Source organism: Helianthus annuus, chromosome 10 (assembly GCF_002127325.2).
Source record: "Helianthus annuus cultivar XRQ/B chromosome 10, HanXRQr2.0-SUNRISE, whole genome shotgun sequence".
NCBI classification, from domain to species: domain Eukaryota; kingdom Viridiplantae; phylum Streptophyta; class Magnoliopsida; order Asterales; family Asteraceae; genus Helianthus; species Helianthus annuus.
In genome coordinates, this window is record NC_035442.2 from 32,425,401 (window position 1) to 32,445,127 (window position 19,727).

The window sequence follows — 19,727 nt, forward strand, 5'->3', positions numbered from 1 at the left end:
TACTTCAGTGAGGCTTCTCGTGTGTAGACAGTACGGTTTTCGGGGAAACGCCGTAACTAAGTCTGGCCAACCCAGCACGAGCCCGATTAAAACAACGTAACTCTGGACAGACTTGGTTAAAGCCGCCGATTAGACGATGTGACATTGGGTCACTAAAAAACAAACTCAAAAACAAGTCACCGTTCAAAAAAAAAAAAAAATATAAACATATAGATCTCATTAAATTTTGTAGATCCATTTGCCTTTGGTTATTAAACAAAAAACAATAACAATAACGGAGGAGGTGGAGCGATGAGTCACATGGCTGCATTCAGACGTCCGTAAACTTCACTCCTCAAGTCGACGCCGTCAACTAGATCTCTCTCTCTCTCTCTCTCTCTCTCTCTCTCTAACCTTCTCTCTCTACACCTGCTTTCCAGAGTATATCACATGAACTCCTACCTTCCATTGCTGTCAATTCATCTATGATCATGAACCGGAGCTCCTCCAGAGACTCACTCATCGCCGCCGGAGCTCGAAATCACTACAACAACAATTACACCAACAATCACAATGCTATGGCCAACGGAGTCTTGCCGCACCGACGAGGCATGCCGTTGATCAAAAACAACAATTCCGTTGAGAATTCTAACGCCAACACTAATACGGATCTCTTCTCTCGTAATCGCACTAGTCTTCCGGCTGCATCATCCGACGAATCTGACCGTACGTTTACTGTTTTATGCTATTTCATTTGCCTTAATTTAGTAGGTTTTTAGTGCTTAGATTGTTAGATTTGGTTGATCTGCGATACGATTTACAGATGATCGGTAAATTTTGATAACGATAGTTATTTTGATGAATCTCAGTGTGCGTTTAGTGTTTTTTGCTATCTAAATTGCTAATTTAGTAGGTTCTAGTGCTGAGATTGTTAGATTTGATCGATGTGCATCGCATCTGCGATACGATTTGCGGATGATCGGAAAATTTTTATAACGATAGTTGTTTTGACGAATCTGAGTGTGCGTTTACTGTTTTATGCTGTCTAAATTGTTAGATTTGATTTATCTACAGTACGATTTACAGATGATTGAATTTTTTTTTGAAAACGATCGGCAAATTTGATAACGATAGTTATTCTGGCGTCGGTTTCAAGTATTTTGAGGAGTAATCTTCAGAACGACGTCGTTTGCAACACTGATTTACTTCGCTAGTTTCGTTTTCCAACATGTATTTTGACTTATTGTTCTTATAATAATATGCTTCTGCTTTGGACTTATGCTAGGGTTTCGATTGTTCTCAAATTGTTTAATTATTGCTACCAATTACTGTTTTCTACTTTCTGATTTACTAGTTTAATAGGTTTTAGTACTCAGATTGTTATATTTGATTGATCTGCAATACGATTTTCAGACAATCGGCAAATTCTGATACTGATAGTTATTCTAGCGTCGGTTTCAAGTAAAGTATTTTGGGCAGTAATTTCCGGAACGACGTCATTTATGCTACTATTTTACTTCACTGGTTTCGTTTTATTATGCTTCTGCTTTGGATTTCTGCTAGGGTTTCGATTGTTCTCAAATTGTTTAAAATATTGCTACTAATTACTGTTTCCTGCATCTGACTTTTTACTAATTTAATAAGTTTTGGTTCTCAGATTGTTAGATTTGATCTATGTGCATTGCATCTGCAATACGATTTACAGATGATTTGTTATTTTTGATAATGATAGTTATTCTGGCATCGGTTTCAAAGTATTTTGAGGAACAATCCTTGGAACGATGCCGTTTACGCTACTGTTTTAGTTCCACTAGTTTCGTTTCCCAACATGTATCAGTATGTTGACTTATTATTTGTACAATAATATGCTTCTGCTTTGGATTTATGCTAGGGGTTCGATTGTTATCAAATTGTTTAATTACTGATGTTGATAGTTATATTTGCTTTGAGTTTATGTGTATATGTAATTAATAAGGTACAAATTCATATCTGTTTAGTTCAAGCAAGATTAGCGAGGCTTTCAGTTGGATCAGCAAAACCTTCTAAAAGCATATTGGATGACTTGCTCTCGTCTAACGAAGGGGGAAAGAATGATTACGATTGGTAAGTTGTCTGATTGTCTCGTAACTTATCTGAACGCTGATCTCACCTTTACTTCAGATCCAGCATTTTCCATTAGTTGAATTATTTTGTATAGTTGTATCTGATGACAGATCTATTGAATTTTATATGTTGTTAATAGGCCAGTAAAATTATACAGGATGACATTAGACTACTTAACTACTGGTTTTGATTTAGTCTTGTGTTGATTGTTGCTCCAAGATGTTTGTTAAATATTAACTGATATCGTCTAACTTTTCGAGTTTAGTGCGTGGTTGACACGTGATGGAAGCAAGAGTATGAAAGATAAAACTCTTGTGATAAAATTGATATTTTATTGAATGGCAGAACTAATGCATCTCTAGGTTGCTACCTTTTAACTGTAGATATATTTTGACGTATTTTTAAGTGGAATCGGATTGTATTTAGGCTTTTAGCCTCTCAGTTGTTGGGCAAAGAATCAACTTTGCTGTGTAATGTTCTTCAAAGTTCAAACCACATCAATACTCATCTATTTCAAGTGATCTCCAATAAATTATTCGATAGCTTAATTTTAAGGAAATCCATTACTATTGTTTTTTTATACTTTTATAGTTTTACCTTTAGTCTAATCACATTGACACCCGTGATCTTCAATAACTGATTCAAGCTGATAAACATCAAAGTGAATAGTTTTGCACGCTAAAGATTTTTACTGTTTACAGGCTTCTCACGCCTCCAGGAACCCCTCTTGTTCCTTTGGATGCAAAAGAATCTCAACCGAAACCTGTAACTGCACGAAGCAAGTCTTCAGTTAGATCAAGTTCTATAAACAAGACATCAAGGGTGCGTGTTATTTTTCCTTTTTTTTAATGCACGTACTTGTTACACTGTTTGCTTATACAACATGTTCTGCATTTGATCCTTGGTCAAACCGCATGAAAGAAAGAAACTTTACACTTCTTTCCTGACTTTAGCAACCGAATTTATATTATGCGCAAAACCAAAACCAACTGCACTTTATTTCCTATTTTAGCAACCAAGTTACATTTTATTACCGATTATAGCAACAAATGATATGTTGAACCTGTAATATTTACTTCACTTTTTAAAATTGTTGATGTGGTATCTTATTTTTCATTTTAGTGTATATGTATATGCCTTGTGGCATCTTCTGTGACATTTAATAAGTTTTTTTTAAGTTTAAATTCTAAAAAACTTATTCAATGTGCGATGCCACGTGGCATATACATATACACTAAAATGATAAAATAAGGTACCACATCAATAGTTTTGAAATATTACATAAACATTACAGGTTCAACTGATCATTTGTGGCTACAATTGGTATTAAAATGTACTTGTTAATATATTTTTTTCATAAGCATTTTTTCATATGTGATGACTAGTGTCACATAAACTAGTGACCCATCAGCAATTTACAGTTAAAGTGCGATTTGGTTGCTAAATTGGGTTATAAATTGTAATTGATATCTGTTTTACGGCTAATATAATTTTGTTTATTAAAATATAAAGGCGTAAAGTTCATTTTTTTTGGGTAGCACAAACCGAACTTAATTCCATATGTCAATTGCAGCTTTCTGTATCTCAATCTGAAAGCAATTATCCTTCAACAAGACCAACAAGAAGTAGTTCGGTTACACGTTCTTCAATCTCAACCACCCAATATACATCCTACTCCAACAGAAACACAAACATCCTAAACACGAGCTCTGCTTCTGTTTCATCTTACATAAGACCATCCACCCCAACTAACCGCTCGTCCACATCAGCAAGAGCTTCCACCCCGTCCACGACCCGTACAACCCCGTCACGTGGGTCCACTCCTTCTAGAACACGTCCATCTCCCGCTAGTTCTACCACCACTGACCGAACAACAAGACCTTCACAAACCACAAGACCTTCAACGCCTAGTTCTAGTTCCCGACCACAAACACCTGGAAGCTTGAATTCACCCATGGTTCGACCATCTTCCCGACCGTCTACCCCGACGCGTAGAACGTTAACACCTTCTCTCTCCCAATCCGCCACGTCATCGGTTTCCGGTGGACGTGGGTTGTCTTCAAATGCCCGGACCGTGGGGTCCGGTTCCGGTTCCAGACCTAGCTCGCCTAGTCCACGCGTGCGCGCGCCACCTCAGCCTATCAATCTACCTGATTTCTCGCATGAAACGCCACCTAATCTTCGAACGACTTTGCCCGACCGACCTTTGTCGGCTGGTAGGTCACGCCCGAGTGGGTCCACTGCTGTGAAGGGGAGTGTAGAAGGTTCTAATACAGGTGGTAGTATTACAAGAAGACATTCTTCACCTGTTGTTACTAGGGGTCGGATTGTGGACCCCACTGGACGGGGACGGGCCCACGGTAACGGGCATGTGGCGGAGAATGTAGAGCCTAGAAGAACTTCACATGTGCCTGAATCACTGACTAGAAAACCTGTGAAGTCGCTAACTTCCGAGAATGGTACGGGATTCGGAAGGAATATCTCGAAGAAATCACTAGATATGGCGATCAAACATATGGTATGAAACTATGACAACTCTTTTCTTCTTATATGTAAATAGTAACTTTACCCGCTGCGCGTTGCGGCAGCGTCGAAACGTACAAATAATTTGAATTTATACCGTCTAGTGAAAACGAATTATATTTGACCCAACTTGTTTTCGAACAAAATTTATGTCAAAACGTAAACCAAGTGAAAACGGACATAATAAATAAGCACGGAAAAAAGTATAATATTTGACTTGACTCATTTCCGAAAAAATTAACGAACGTAAACCCACGTTTATACTAACATGTAAGATTTTTTTCTTTAAGTTATACTAACGTTTATGCTAACATGTAAACTTGAAACTTTAGAAACCCGAGTGGGTTAAAATGACATTTTACAATTTTTTTAAAAAGTTGAGGGGTGTAAATGTCAATGCTAAAATTTGAGAGGGTAAAATACAAAAAAAAAAAAAAAAAAAAAACGAAAGAACACCCACTAAAAGACAAAAAGTTAGTATTCATTTTGTTTCAAGAATTGTTATATATATAATTTATCTGTTTATTTAAGGGTTAATAAAATCTGTTTTGGATATTATTCAAGAGAAGAAGTTAATAAAATTTAAAATCTATTTATTTCTTTATTCTTTTCCCGAACACAATTTCATTGTTTTGTCTACAGGATATAAGAAATGGAGGTGCGCGCCCACTTTCAGGGTCAACACTCTTTCCTCAAAGCATTAGGTCCAGCAGCACCAGGACCCAACCAGGACGCACCTCAAGTGCACCAGGGTCCATAGACGGTTCGGCCAATAACGGTCTTGGGTCTGAAAACGGAAACAACAGTAACGGGTATCTATGGAACAGAGGTCAACCCATAGAAGATCAAAGTCCACATTCTTCTAAACTATCATCAGAAGTCGACATTTATGAAAGTTCAAGGTATGACGCGATTTTACTAAAAGAAGATTTGAAGAACACGAGCTGGTTGCACAGTGCAGATGACAAGACTGATGAAGGTCTATTGTTTGATAACGGGTTCGAGTCACTCCCTGAACCGTTTAGTCCGCTGTGACCTTTGAACAAGGGTTTGTTTCGTATCTCGTTTTACTAAATTTGTGCTTAATATTCATTTAATTACTAGTTAAAAAGGCCATTTAGTATAAGAAAAGAAAAACAAAGAGAATGTGTTAACAAAAACATTAAAAAGAGAGTGGTGTTTGTTGTGTATTTTTCTACTTTTAAGTATTTATGTCAAGTTTTATAGTTTGTTAGTGATGTGCCGATGTGAACCTGTCTTGAACTCTTTATGAAGTGTGTACTTTTGAGTTATGAGGTTCAACTGCTTTGGTTATGTTAGGTTCAATAATCAGGGCCTCCCAGTGTTAGTAAAGAGTCCGTGACTAACTGACTATGACCAGCTGCCTAATTTAGGGTCCAATTCAATTATTTGGATTTGATTTCTATTTATTTCATCATTAACATCATTCATAGGTATCTATAAGTTTGACCAATTTGGTGCTTGTTTGACTCTCTAGGTATTCTGTCACACAAATAATTAAATTTAATAAAAATAAATTTGGTTAAGAAATAACCAAGGTGGACCAGGTTGTCTAATAGATCTAACAGACAACTTCAAAAAATAAATCAAATTGGTATTAAATATTAATTAAATCCGGTTGGGTCAATGTTTGTCAATTTCATTTTCATAAAAATGATCTGTTAAATGTAATTGTAAAATATATCAACTTTTCCTAAAATTAACTTATTTTTCAGTTACTAAAAAACCTTTATTTTCTTTTATTAATCTGAGAGAATTAGACGTTTATTTATGAGTTGTTGACGGAGGGGACACCGACTAACATAGCCCAGCAACGCGTGTGCAAGCCGTCTATCGAGCATTGCTTGTGACGGTGAGTGGTGATATAATTGTTGGTGCGGGGCGGGCCATCTTATTTCTAGAGGTCCAAGATTGTGTGACAAAAGGGGCTTTACTAAAATGGCTCTAACTTGGGCTACGGGTGTCCGTTTTGGGCGTGCGACCAGGCGAAACGACCGTGAGAACGAGACCCATCTTTCTACAAACGCCTATGGCGGTTTGGGTCATTGTTCGGGCCCAAAAACGTTTATTTCTATGAGTTATTTATCATTTTATGTTTTTTATTGCTTTTGGTGTACTTTTTTTTTCGTTCTAGCTTTTGGCCCAAGTGTGTTTTGAGTTTTCAATTTACGTTGTTATTTATATGCATGTAATGGGAGGAAGCTAATCAGTTTTGAAATATATGAAAAGTCATTTTTCTCTCCCAATTCACTAGTGAGTGTTTTGTGTGTGATAACCCCAATTTTTGATATTCTTCGTAAATCAACGAATTTTGGAAGAATCGTTTATGATATTCCGTAAGAATCAACAGGTCCGATTTCGTATATCGTTTTCTAGTCTACATCAATTGTCTACTAGTCTCTCTAGTTTGCTAATGATATGTTTCCACAAGTGTCACTTTCTTGGTACAAATGTCAAGTAGTACCGCTAATTCATCATCGCCAATGTCAATTTTGCATGAAGCTTCTAGTTTGTCCACGACACGCTTTCACCACCTCTAGCTCATTGTCACCGGCTTTCCCCATGAATCTATTATGTTACAAGTTTGTTTTTTGTTTTACTTTTGGTTCCTTTCGGATATTTTTATGTTGACCCTGGTGATATCACTGGTCGGTTGGTGGGTGATGGTACAGGATGTGTGGCAATGGTGGTAACATTTGGTAGGTGGAAACAGGAACAAGTGGTGGGTACAGGAAACTAAACTATGGATGGTACATGAATCTCAATCTAAACCGAACGAGAGATCTCGAAACCTGTAAATGGATGGGTATACGTATGGAACCGGACAATATGAGATGGGTATGTATCAGCCATTTGCTGACACCTAACCTAAGTACCCAAAACATACATAATGTTTACTCGGAGTATACCCGTAAGCATTTTCTTATAATTTTGAATCATCATCTACGTTTAGAGTGATATTTATCACGTTTTTCATCATTTCTAAAAGAGTTAACTGCCATTTTCATCCCTGTGGTTTGGCCACTTTGGCCCTTTCAGTCCATTTTTCAAAAATGCGCCATTTTCCTCCTCGACGTTCTGGAAAGGTGCCATTTCAGTCCAAAAATCCTAACCCAGTTAAGTCGGTTAGTAAATAAGGACTGATTGTGTAAATTTGTAACATAAAGGACTGATTGTGTAAATTTGTAACATAAAGGACTGATTGTGTAAATTTGTGGCAGCGGAGTGGTGGTGGTGGCGGTGGTGGTGGTGGTGGCAGCAGCGGAGTGGTGGTGGTGGCAGGGCTAGTGGTGGTGGTGTTACAAATTTACACAATCAGTCCTTTATGTTACAAATTTACACAATCAGTCCTTATTTACTAACCGACTTAACTGGGTTATGATTTTTGGACTGAAATGGCACCTTTTCGGAACGTCGGGGAGGAAAATGGCGCATTTTTGAAAAATGGACTGAAATGGCCAAAGGGACCAAACCACAGGGACGAAAATGGCAGTTAACTCTTTCTAAAAAGTAGTTGTTCTTTTTCTTCTTTCTTTTTCTTTTTCTTTTCTGTACCTATTTTTCTTTTATTCTTTGAATCATTTTCTATTATATAAAGACAAAATTGCAGAAAACAACCTTTATGTTATATTCAAACTACACTTCGTATCTTTCACTATGAAATCGGAAAAAAACCAACCTTTACGTTCATGTTTTGCTACAGATTCAACCTTTATCACAAATGTCGTTTAACTTCTTGGTTAAGTTACCTCACATGCAAAACACGTGAGGGTATTATTGTCTTTTCAGATCCTTGTTTTAAATAACATATATATATATATATAGGTAGAGGATCCTGTAAAAAGTGCTGAAAGTGTGAGAAGTGTATTATAACACTATATATAATACTATATAACACCATATAAACACCGTATAACAATATGTAACACCATATAATACCATATAACACTATGTAACACTATATATCATTATATAACAAATATAACACTATAGGTTGTCTGATAGCATGTCTATGATAGATATATAGTGTTATATTTGTTATATAATGATATATAGTGTTACATAGTGTTATATGGTATTATATGGTGTTACATATTGTTATACGGTGTTTATATGGTGTTATATAGTATTATATATAGTGTTATAATACATTTCTCACACTTCTCACACTTTAGGCCCTTTTTACACTATCCTTACCCTATATATATATATATATATATATATATATATATATATATATATATATATAGGGTTGGGCTATATAGAAAACCCTAAAAATTTAAGAAACCCGGGAAACTCAAAGCTCCCGACTTTTCTTTTTTGAAAAACTCAAATTTCAGCAACTTTCAGCATTTTTTGTCTAACACATGTTAGTCACCGAAGTTTTTGGAAATTGTTTATTTTTTTTTTTTAAAAGTACTCGGCGCTTTTTTTTTTTTTGCCCAAAACTCTTAAAAACATGTATATTACATGTGTTATTTTTTTTCAAAAAAAAAAAAAGTCGGGAGCTTTGAGTTTCCAGAGTTTCCTAAAATTTTTAGGGTTTTTTTGTCTAGCATTAGCCTATATATATATATATATATATATATAGGGAGAAGATCATGCGAGAACCACCTCCTATTGTGAGAACCGCGAGAACCAATGTGAACACACCAAAAATGCCTAAAAATAGCTAAAAATCATACAAATTTTTTTTTAATATTTTTTATATAAAAATCGCTACTTTTCTAAGCCAAATTTTTTTTTTTTTTTTGCTACTAAAAGTAGCGATTTAAGCATAAAAAATATTAAAAAAAATTAGATTTTTTTAGGTTTTTTGGGGGTTTAGTTTTTAGCCTTTTAGCTTGGGTGGGGGGGGGGGGGTTAGGTTTTTGGGGGGTGGGGGAGGGGGGTTTAGGTTTTGGGGGGGGGGGGGGGGGTTTAGGTTTTTTTTAGATTTTTTTGGGGGTTTTAGTTTTTAGCATTTAGCTTTGGGGGGGGGTTAGGTTTTTTTTTTGGTTTTTTGGGGAGGGGGGGTGGGGGTTAGGTTTTTTTAGCTATTTTAGGTTGTGTTCACATTGGTTCTCAAGGTTCTCACAATAAGGGTGGTTCTCGCATGAGCCCCTCCCTATATATATATAGGGGAGGGCTATATAGAAAACCCTTATGTTTTTAGAAAACTCTGGAAACTCAAAACTCCCCCCATTTTTACCCAACCGCCCGACATTTTTTTTTTTTGAAAAAAATAACACATGTAATATACATGTTTTTAAGAGTTTTGGGCCAAAAAAAACAAAAAAAGCGCCGAAGGGATGTTTTTAAAAAAAATAAACAAATTTCAGCAAACTCCGGGTGACTAACATGTGTTAGGCAAAAAAGGTTGAAACTTGCTGAAATTTGTTTTTTTTTAAACATTCCTTTGGCGCTGTTTTGTTTTTTTTTTTGGCCCAAAACTCTTAAAAACATGTATATTACATGTGTTATTTTTTTCAAAAAAAAAAAAGTCGGGAGGTTGGGTTTTCTAGGGTTTTCTCAAAATGGAGGGTTTTCTACCTAGCTTTAGCCTATATATATATATATATATATATATATATATGGTACAAATTACCTAATCGTACATTACATACGCGGCGATAATAGCCATATACGTGTCCTGATTCGTTTTTTCATATATAAGGTTAAATGAGGCAATTAATTCAATCATCTGAGGGTAAATTCGTCTCTTCATTCAATCAGCGAGCGAGAAGTTCGTTACACTAATATCCCGGTAATTATCATTCGAATCAGTTTCAAATTTTTCATAATTCTCAATTTGCAGTTTTTGTTCTTTTGTGTTATGGTTTCATTCAATTGTTTTTTTCTATAGATCCACAGAGCAGCACTGGACGAGCAAATGTTGATTTTGAAGAAAGTCGACCTATCGGTGATCATGCTTAGTTATCTGCATATCAGAGAGTTTCTATTGAGGATGTTTTAAATCCGCGACCTGCAAATCCAAATCCAATTGCAAGTTCAAGTGCTCTAAACGATTGTTTTAATGGTAATTATGTTAATTCAGATCTCTAAATTGTTCGTATACTTGTTTTTTGTTTAATCGTACAACTGATTTTACATTGTTGTAACTGTTTTTGAAGTTTGAATGTTGAGTATATTTTTCACATGAAAGCAACATGTACAAATTCGCATGTTATGAGTCTTTCAATTAGCATTTGATGTTTATTTTCCTTAAGTATTTCGCATGTTATGGTATAATAAATCGCATATATAAAACAGATTAATCAAAATCATCAACTTCGCATGTTTTTTTTCATAGATTTCGCATGTGTTGGTGTTCTTTAAAATGAAATTATGCTGTTATTAATATATCGCATGTAAATAGTCCGATAATTCGCATGTTTTTTGTTTTTCTGATTTGATTCATTTAGATGAAAGGGTTTACACTCCGGAGGTTCAAGCATCAGCTACACCTGTGGTTGGAATGCTATTTATCTCTATTGAACAAGCATATGCGTTTTACCAATCATATGCTAAGTTAGCTGGTTTTTCTATTCGGAAAGGTGGTGAAGTGCACAGTGGTGGTATAATCAAAACTAAGTATTTTGTTTGTTCTAAAGAGGGACATAAGCCACTGTGTATTGACGATTGTTATTCGAAGTCAAAGGAGCAATTTAAAACAAGGAACAGGGGGACTATTAGAACGGGATGCAAAGCTTAACTTATGATTTGCACTGTGGATGGTAGATTATATACAGTATAGAGATTTGTTGATGGGCATAATCATAAGTTTGTTTGTCAAGATGATATTCACATGCTGCCAGCTTACAGACAATTGTCAGATGTCCAGGAGGAGATTGTATGGGAACTAGGCACTTTAAACCTTGGTCCTGTCAAAGCTTTCCATATAATGAGGAAACGTTATGGTGGTTTCGAGAACGTTGGTGCCACGGTTGATGATTGCAAAAATTTTAGGAAGCGAATTAATAGCTATATAGGAGAATATGATGCTGATATGGTTATTAATAGGATGACTGACAAAAAAAAGTATTTAGCTGATTATTCGTTTGAATATTCTGTTGATGATGACAAACGTTTAACTGGTTTGTTCTGGGCTGATGGTTTATGCAAGCTTAACTATATGGAATTTGGGGATGTGATATCCTTCGATGCAACTTTCAAGACAAACAGGTTAGTGTTTCAAGACAAACATGTTTTTTTTTTACTATTTTTCGCATGTTATATGTCTTCATGAGCTTGTAATATCGCATGTGTAGAAGTGGTGTTGAATATATTGCAGGTTATACTTTTTGTTTTCGCATGTGGTTTTTTGTAATTTGCATGTTTTCAACGTGTTTTCGCATGTGTTGTTCAGGTACAAGATGGTGTTTGTTCTGTTCACTGGCATTGACAACCACTGTCGAAATGTAACACTAGGAGCTGGGTTGTTGGCATCGGAGAGCATTGAATCATATAAATGGCTTCTGAATTCATTCTTAAAGTCATTTGGTCAGCAGCCAAAGGTTGTAGTGACGGATCAAGACCCTGCTATGAAACAGGCTATTGAGGAGGTTTTCCCTATCAGCAGACACAGATTGTGCATGTGGCACATAATGAAAAAAGTGGCAGATAAGGTATAGCATGCTATATTGTCTTCTGTTAGCGTTATTTTTTTTATATTATATATTTTTGTTATAGGCTGATATAAAAAACATTTATTGTTATAGGTTGGACACGAGTTGTGCAATAACGATGAGTTTAAAAGGAGGATGTGCGACATTGTATGGACTGATTCGATTGAGCCCGAAGAATTCGAGAGACAGTGGAAATTGGTGATGATTGAGTTCGGTCTCATAGAAAACAAATTCTTTGAAGATATGTTTGTGATGAGATCCATTTGGATTCCGGCTTTTTACCGACACGAGCCAATGTCGGGACTTATGAGAACAACTTCAAGATCAGAGAGTGAGAACCATTTTTTCTGCCAGGTGGCTAATTCACAACTCACTCTCATAGAGTTTATGAATCATTTCAATGGTGCAATGGATGTCCAACGTTTTAATCATAGAAAGAACGATCATATTTCAAGATATACTGAGCCTGCTGATTGGAGCGAAACTACTTTGGAAAAAGATGCTGCTAAGAGATTCACCAGGTCTATATTTTTTGATCAGCAAATAGAGATTTATGGTACAATTTCTGAATGTCTGCCGATGGACACCAGAATAGAGGGTCCACAGATCAGGATAATGTTGAAGGACTTTAAAGCCCATGGAGATGGTTTATTGGAGGTATTATAGCATATTTATTTCAAACATGCGATTTTTTGATAACATACATGCGAATTTCTTTTTTTTTTTTTCAAATCATCATTTTGCAATATGCGATTTTGGTTTTTATCATGCGATTTTAAAATTTATTCATTTGCATGATTTTTTTAGACATGCGAAATTGTTATGTTACACATGCGATTTTAATTGTTATTATATTTTTTTTGGTTTTTCCTAGGTGTGGTTCAAGAATCTGGAAGATGATGTAACTGCACAGTGTAGCTGTTTGCGTTTTGAGCAGTAGGGGATGCTATGCAAACACATTTATTTTCTTTTCAAGATGTTTGGTGTTAAAGAAATACCAAACAAATATGTTACGAAGAGATGGACGAAGGATGTGGTGCCGAATGAGTTAAATGTGAAGTACAATCTAAATGTGGGTGGCAAGGATGTGCAACACAAGGCTAAACAGATTGCTCGTGAAATCATCCACACAGGGGAGTATTTGATTAGTAATTTGATTTCCGACCTTGATCAACTTGTTTTAGTGAGGGATCAAATGATGCAGCTTAAAGAGAGAGTTGATCAGAGTCGAATAACCAAGCAACTTGATCCAAAATTTGACCGATTTTCAAAGTTGATTGGTTATCAACAACCAGTAATGTAACGCCCTGCGTTTTCATACTTCCTATATTTAGGAACCATCGCTTGTAAATCTATTTTGGAAACCTTGTGTTCTTGTAATCATTCTTTCATCGTAATCATTGTAAAATACGGGACTTGAATCATAAATAAAACTTGTGTTATACATACTTCTTACATATTCATATGCTTAACTTGTGAAACAAACGACACATATCCGTAATACTTGCAAACGTATGATAACTTTACCAGTACGTGACATACACACTTTGTACAATACATACATACGAGTCTTATGCTTAATCATATTCATTTTTACACTTATGTAACCTTTAGAACATGTTTTATATACTTAAGTACCTTGATTTAACCATAAAACCCGTAATTGACAACTTTTGGACAGGTTAGAAATCATTAAAACAATAAGTAAATTTTTGTGTTTCCTGTCTAAGGCTTACGGACCGCAAGCCTACCCCTTACGGTCCGTAAGGGTGTCTAGCGGGACAGCAGCTTGAAATCTCCGTGATTTTGCACGAAATCCCAACACTTCTTCACCTTCAATCACCTCTAATCACCATTAAAACACCCCCAATCAACCCTAACTCCTTCCCCTATAAATACACACCTCCTCCAAGCCATTTTTCACTTTCATAACTCTCTAATCTCTCCAAAATCACTCTCAAGTTCTTGCAAAATTCGGACAGATTCATACCTTCATACAAAAGTGAGCATAACTTGCTCAAAACTCAACCAAATCACTTGATTCTTCTTTCTAATTGCTTGGATAATCTTTGGGTTTGATTCCTTGATCTCTCCTTGGAGAAATCAGACCTGGAATTGCCCTAAAAATGTCCATAAACTTTCTGTTGTGTTTTAAACTCTTTCAAAACTTGTTTAAACTTATCAAACTTGAGTCTAACTCATCTCAAACCTATGTCCTAATGCTCATAATTAAATGAATGGTTAGTTGGGCTTAAAAATAAGGCTGAGAAATGTTAAATTAGAGGTGTAAACCTCATATATTTTTTGTTTTTATTCAAGGGTTTAACCCACAAGTGATGAACAAGCCTAAAGCTTGAAGTTGTGTGATTATTTGGATAGCTTGGGCTATCCTACCTTCAATCCACACATCACTTGATAATTTCCCTAGTTAGATAGTATGTATTTCTATTCCTTAATGTATGTATTCATGACCATCCTTGTTGTCTATGACAACTCGTGCATTGGTGAAACACAAGAGGTACCTAAATGGAAGATTTATCTTCCTACCTCCTATATGATTTCTATGACACATTTGAGGTACCTAAATGAAGATTGAATCTTCTACCTCATGCTTGAACTATTAATCTTTTGAACTTATTAATATATCTATATAACCTATATAATACATAACCATATTATCCGAATAATCGAACCTTTGAGGATGAACTAGTGTTCATATGTCAAGGTACTAGATTACATCATCCTAGACTATGATAACCTATCACGATTCTAATGGAACCTTGTTCCATGAAAACATTTAAACTCCTTAGAGTTTCTTAGTGTCAAGAACAAGTATCATATGTAGTAAGTGATTATTTTCATATGTTATTTTCATGTTGTTAAATTCCAAATCTACACATCCCATAATCTTAAATCCCAAACCCATTCATACACAAAATCTCATTAACTCGTCAATGCTTGGATAATCAGAAGACTTAGCAATTTTGTGAGTACACTCGACCCATTTACATTTTAAACCACTTTTGGGTTGTAACATGTTACCATAAAAAATTACACTTACACACACATAAACATGCTTTATGAACTCAATCCGTTATACATGCTACTTGTTATGCTAGATAATACATGCTTTATGCCATTACTATGTTATACCCTCGCTTAACAAATATAGCGCTATAGGAGTAGCACACCACCCGACGGGGGTTTGTTAAGTCAATATACTATACGGTCTCGTCACTTTTGTGGCGAGGGATGCTAAATACTAGTGGACACTTTGGGTTTAGACGTAATGTTATGCATGCTAGTTACCTTGTATACAAATTGCCATGTGGATTCGAGTAAAATGCTTTATACTTATGCTATACTATTTAAACCTTGTGTACTCGCCTTTGCTTTTGCATTGAATTTTATTTTAACATGTTACAGGTTGATGATGATGATGCTATGAAATGAAGTAGCGTTGATGCCTAGATACACATATAGACGTTTAGGTTTAAATGTTGTATCAATTTTGATTATGTTGTTATGTATTCCTTTTGAACTTGTTGTTATTTGGATTCCTTGTATTGTTGACAATTTAGTTTATGAAATGAAATCGGTTTATTAAATATTGACACAAATAGTGTTATGAAGTCTCTAGCAATTTCGTCTCATCCCAATGTTTCCGCCATTGTTTGGGGTGTGACAGATTGGTATCAGAGCCATAACTATAGGGAATTAGGAAAAGTAGGAATGCTTTTACCTAGTCTATAGTTTTAGAGCCTTATTCTTATGTTTTGTTTGAAACTTCATGCATGCCACTTTATGTGTTTCTTATACATTCTCTTGAGCCTTTTAAACATATATATCATTCATTCTTATGTAACATACTTGACATGCTATTCTTATGTGTTAATACATGTTTTATTATGTGTTAATAATTGTTTTAATATGCCATCCTTTATGTGCCATTCTTGACATGTTTATACTTGTTTATGTAATATTCAACATATGCTTTTCCTCATACATTTTACTCGATTATTCTAAATTCACAAACCACTCGTAATACACAAACGAGACAACTTCACCAAAATAGGCGTGAAACCCACAATTTGGGTAATGACTCTCAATCCTTCTACTATTCTCTTCTTACACGAAATTCACCATCAAGTTAGGAGTGAAATCCTCACCTTGGTGGGGAAATTCAAGTTTCAAATTCTAGTGGACCCTCGTCATAGTGTTGAAATTAAATTTTGACCCGACGAGTACCAACCACACTTAGGATACGAAATCGTCAAGTTAGGGGTCAAACCCGCACCTTGTCGACTGGTTCCACTCCTCGATTTTTGTTTTTCATAAATCCCGCCAAGTCTCGAGATTTAGATCGATTCGTGACATGTAGTAACCGAAAGGGTAAATGCCGTTAACCGACTTGTCGGCGAGAGTATTTCACCTATTAGACCAAAGCATGCTCCTCAAACTCGAAAGACTTTTCGACCACTTTGGCTAGTTAAAGTTCCGTTTTGGAACCATCCTAAATTTTAATCAAACATGTGTTCTACTATTTATTTTATTCATGTAATCTTTAGAATTCGAATTTACTTTCGATATTTACTCTTCACACACACACAACATATTAAATCTTTTTCATACATTTATACATATGCATGATTTCAAAACGTCACTCAATTTTGTTTACATTCTTTGTAACGCCAAAATGGAGGCATATCATCAAGATAGGAGTGAATTCCTTACCTTGACGATTAACTCCACTCCCCTTTTCCTTAAAGTGACCTCACCAACAAGTTAGGGGTGATTCCCTTACCTAGGTGATCGTTACCAAAACGTTCTTTTAAAATGTCTTATTATGCAAACTCGATAATATTTTATACCTAAATTGCTTATCATTAATCAAATCCCTACTTATGCGATTTTCGAAATTTATTATTTTATCAAACGTATTCTTTATTCCATTATATATTTCACATAAATCATATACACGAGATTCTTAATCATGTCTTAAACGTTTTACTACACGAATTTCCAAACCTTACGAAATGCTACCTATCAATTTAATCGGTCTAATGAATCTCTCGCCCATGAACTCCATATCCGACTTATTAATTAAAACACGTTCACATGATATCACCATACTAAGAGACTTCCGTTCTTAATTGAAATCAAACTAACCTTTCCCAATTACTTATAAGATCTCATAGATGTTATATAATCGTTTTACCAAATACTCTTTTCAACATCAACAAATCATTTGATAAAACTTTTAACAATCACTACGTCCTTTTGCTAAATTTCTTTTCTAAAGATCCTCGTTTTCACAAGAACCTCCAAAATTCATAATTTCTTGTTTGATGAAACGAACTTACTTTTTATCAAAAACCTTTTCCTATACCAAATTACAAAACACGTGGGCAAGAAGACTTCATGGGACCGACCATCTTCGAATTACATAAACCCTTTTACACAAAAGTAGCATTTCCATTCATTAAAAATGCATCCTGCATAACCAATGAGTACTTTATACCCTCTTACAAATACAAACTATATTCTCAATCTAATTTTGATTCGATAAACTCAACGTTTCGTTTAAACAACTATACATGCATTTCATCATACACATTTTAGTCGATATCTCGTGATGACATCATTTATATCGTTCGTATTTACATACTTAACCTTTTAAACGCTTTTATACACTTAAATCCGTGATGTTCCAACATACACTATATGCGTAAATTTTATTATTCGTACCTATACTTATCTTCATACGTTTTATGCTTATACTTATACACATACTACTTATACGTTTTATGCTTATGCTTGTACACATACTACTTACACGTTTTATGTTTATGCTCATACATACATGCATATTCATACTTAAACTTATGCTCATACTTTCATCCATACTCATGATTCATACATTTGTACCTATACGCGAGCGTAATCTGAGGGATTTGCTTACGTGGGTCCCATACATACATAAGCATGGACTTGCTTATATACTATATTCTTATACATACACATTTTTTTATTTCTTTTGTATACCCTGATTCATACATAACTGGTACAAGCTATGCGGATCATGCGACGATCAAAATAATCGCGGGGGCACATGGGATTATAGTGATAGGCGTATGAGAACCATAGAGTGTACTACTGTGTATGGTAAGACACAGAATGTAACATGACACCGAATAACGAGACGGACATAACATGGTCAAAACATGGTGGATACGCCGCTGGTACTTCCTATATATAAGTGTTTTCACCATGTTACCAAACTTTCATAAAACGTGCCATGAGAAACTCAGTGTTTTGCAGACCTTTTGACCTAATTCAAACATTAAACAACTCGCAAACGCATTATATCCGATTACCCACGACGAGACTTCATTATTAACACGCTACATTCATCTATCCAACACTTATGTTATTCTTATGCTTGCATTCTTTAAGAGTCAATCGTTCAGTTCTATACTCGTATTATTCTCCATTATCCTTTCTTTCATACGAACCTCGTTCACAATCAAGCTTGTTTAAACTTTCGAATCCTAACTTATCTTATTACCTTTAGAACCGTCTTTCTATTCTTTATTCTTGTGTAAACGTATTTAGTAGGTCGTTAATCCTTTATTTTACCAAACTTTCTCATTCCACTCGAAAAGTAATTTTTATGAATAGGTGGTCTTATACTACCTTTAAAACTTCCTATGCGACCTACCTCACTCTTATTGATTACAAACCATTTTATAAAGACCTCCTTCGTAAATATAATACATTTGTAATTTAGCTATTCAAAATCGTTTTACCTACTAAACCATTTTAGCCAAACAAATCATTTTACAAACCTATTATGACTATTCTCCCAAGATTTCGTACCTTTCAAAACGTTTCAAAGTTTCCAAGTCTCAAGTTTTGCCAAAACTCTTCAAGTCTACCTCTTAAATAAATTTCGGGACGAAATTTCCTAAAGGAGGGGAGACTGTAACGCCCTGCGTTTTCATATTTCCTATATTTAGGAACCATCGCTTGTAAATCTATTTTTGGAAACCTTGTGTTCTTGTAATCATTCTTTCATCGTACTCATTGTAAAATACGGGACTTGAATCATAAATAAAACTTGTGTTATACATACTTCTTACATATTCATATGCTTAACTTGTGAAACAAACGACACATATTCGTAATACTTGCAGACGTATGATAACTCTACCAATACGTGACATACACACTTTGTACAATACATACATACGAGTCTTATGCTTAATCATATTCATTTTTACACTTATGTAACCTTTAGAACATGTTTTATATGCTTAAGTACCTTGATTTAACCATAAAACCCGTAATTGACAACTTTTGGACAAGTTAGAAATCATTAAAACAAAAAGTAAATTTTTGTGTTTCCTGTCTAAGGCTTACGGACCGCAAGCCTACCCCTTACAGTCCGTAAGGGTGTCTGGCGGGACAGCAGCTTGAAATCTCCGCGATTTT

The 19,727-nt window shown here is 35.2% G+C and overlaps 2 protein-coding genes across 2 annotated transcripts; both read left to right on the plus strand.

The window, feature by feature from the left end:
- Positions 1-250: 250 nt before the first annotated feature.
- LOC110884517 (endochitinase A) lies at positions 251-5,843 on the plus strand. Its single transcript, XM_022132234.2, has 5 exons — positions 251-705; positions 1,977-2,082; positions 2,784-2,904; positions 3,656-4,600; positions 5,248-5,843. Exons 1-5 carry the CDS (start codon positions 465-467, stop codon positions 5,638-5,640), a joined length of 1,806 nt encoding a protein of 601 aa, XP_021987926.1. The 5' UTR covers positions 251-464; the 3' UTR covers positions 5,641-5,843.
- Positions 5,844-11,629: 5,786 nt separating this feature from the next.
- LOC110881060 (protein FAR1-RELATED SEQUENCE 8-like) lies at positions 11,630-13,173 on the plus strand. Its single transcript, XM_035978162.1, has 5 exons — positions 11,630-11,790; positions 11,975-12,170; positions 12,327-12,647; positions 12,774-12,890; positions 13,108-13,173. Exons 1-5 carry the CDS (start codon positions 11,630-11,632, stop codon positions 13,171-13,173), a joined length of 861 nt encoding a protein of 286 aa, XP_035834055.1.
- Positions 13,174-19,727: the final 6,554 nt, after the last annotated feature.

What these genes read in the sequence shown, in the direction of transcription:
- LOC110884517 (XM_022132234.2), top strand. Translation starts at nt 465, where the DNA reads ATGATCATGAACCGGAGCTCCTCCAGAGACTCACTCATCGCCGCCGGA. An exon ending in ATCATCCGACGAATCTGACC is followed by an intron (nt 706 to 1,976) that starts GTACGTTTACTG and finishes ATATCTGTTTAG; the next exon opens with TTCAAGCAAGATTAGCGAGG. An exon ending in CTATAAACAAGACATCAAGG is followed by an intron (nt 2,905 to 3,655) that starts GTGCGTGTTATT and finishes TGTCAATTGCAG; the next exon opens with CTTTCTGTATCTCAATCTGA.
- LOC110881060 (XM_035978162.1), top strand. Translation starts at nt 11,630, where the DNA reads ATGACTGACAAAAAAAAGTATTTAGCTGATTATTCGTTTGAATATTCT. An exon ending in TGAAACAGGCTATTGAGGAG is followed by an intron (nt 12,171 to 12,326) that starts GTTTTCCCTATC and finishes TTATTGTTATAG; the next exon opens with GTTGGACACGAGTTGTGCAA. An exon ending in ATGGAGATGGTTTATTGGAG is followed by an intron (nt 12,891 to 13,107) that starts GTATTATAGCAT and finishes GGTTTTTCCTAG; the next exon opens with GTGTGGTTCAAGAATCTGGA.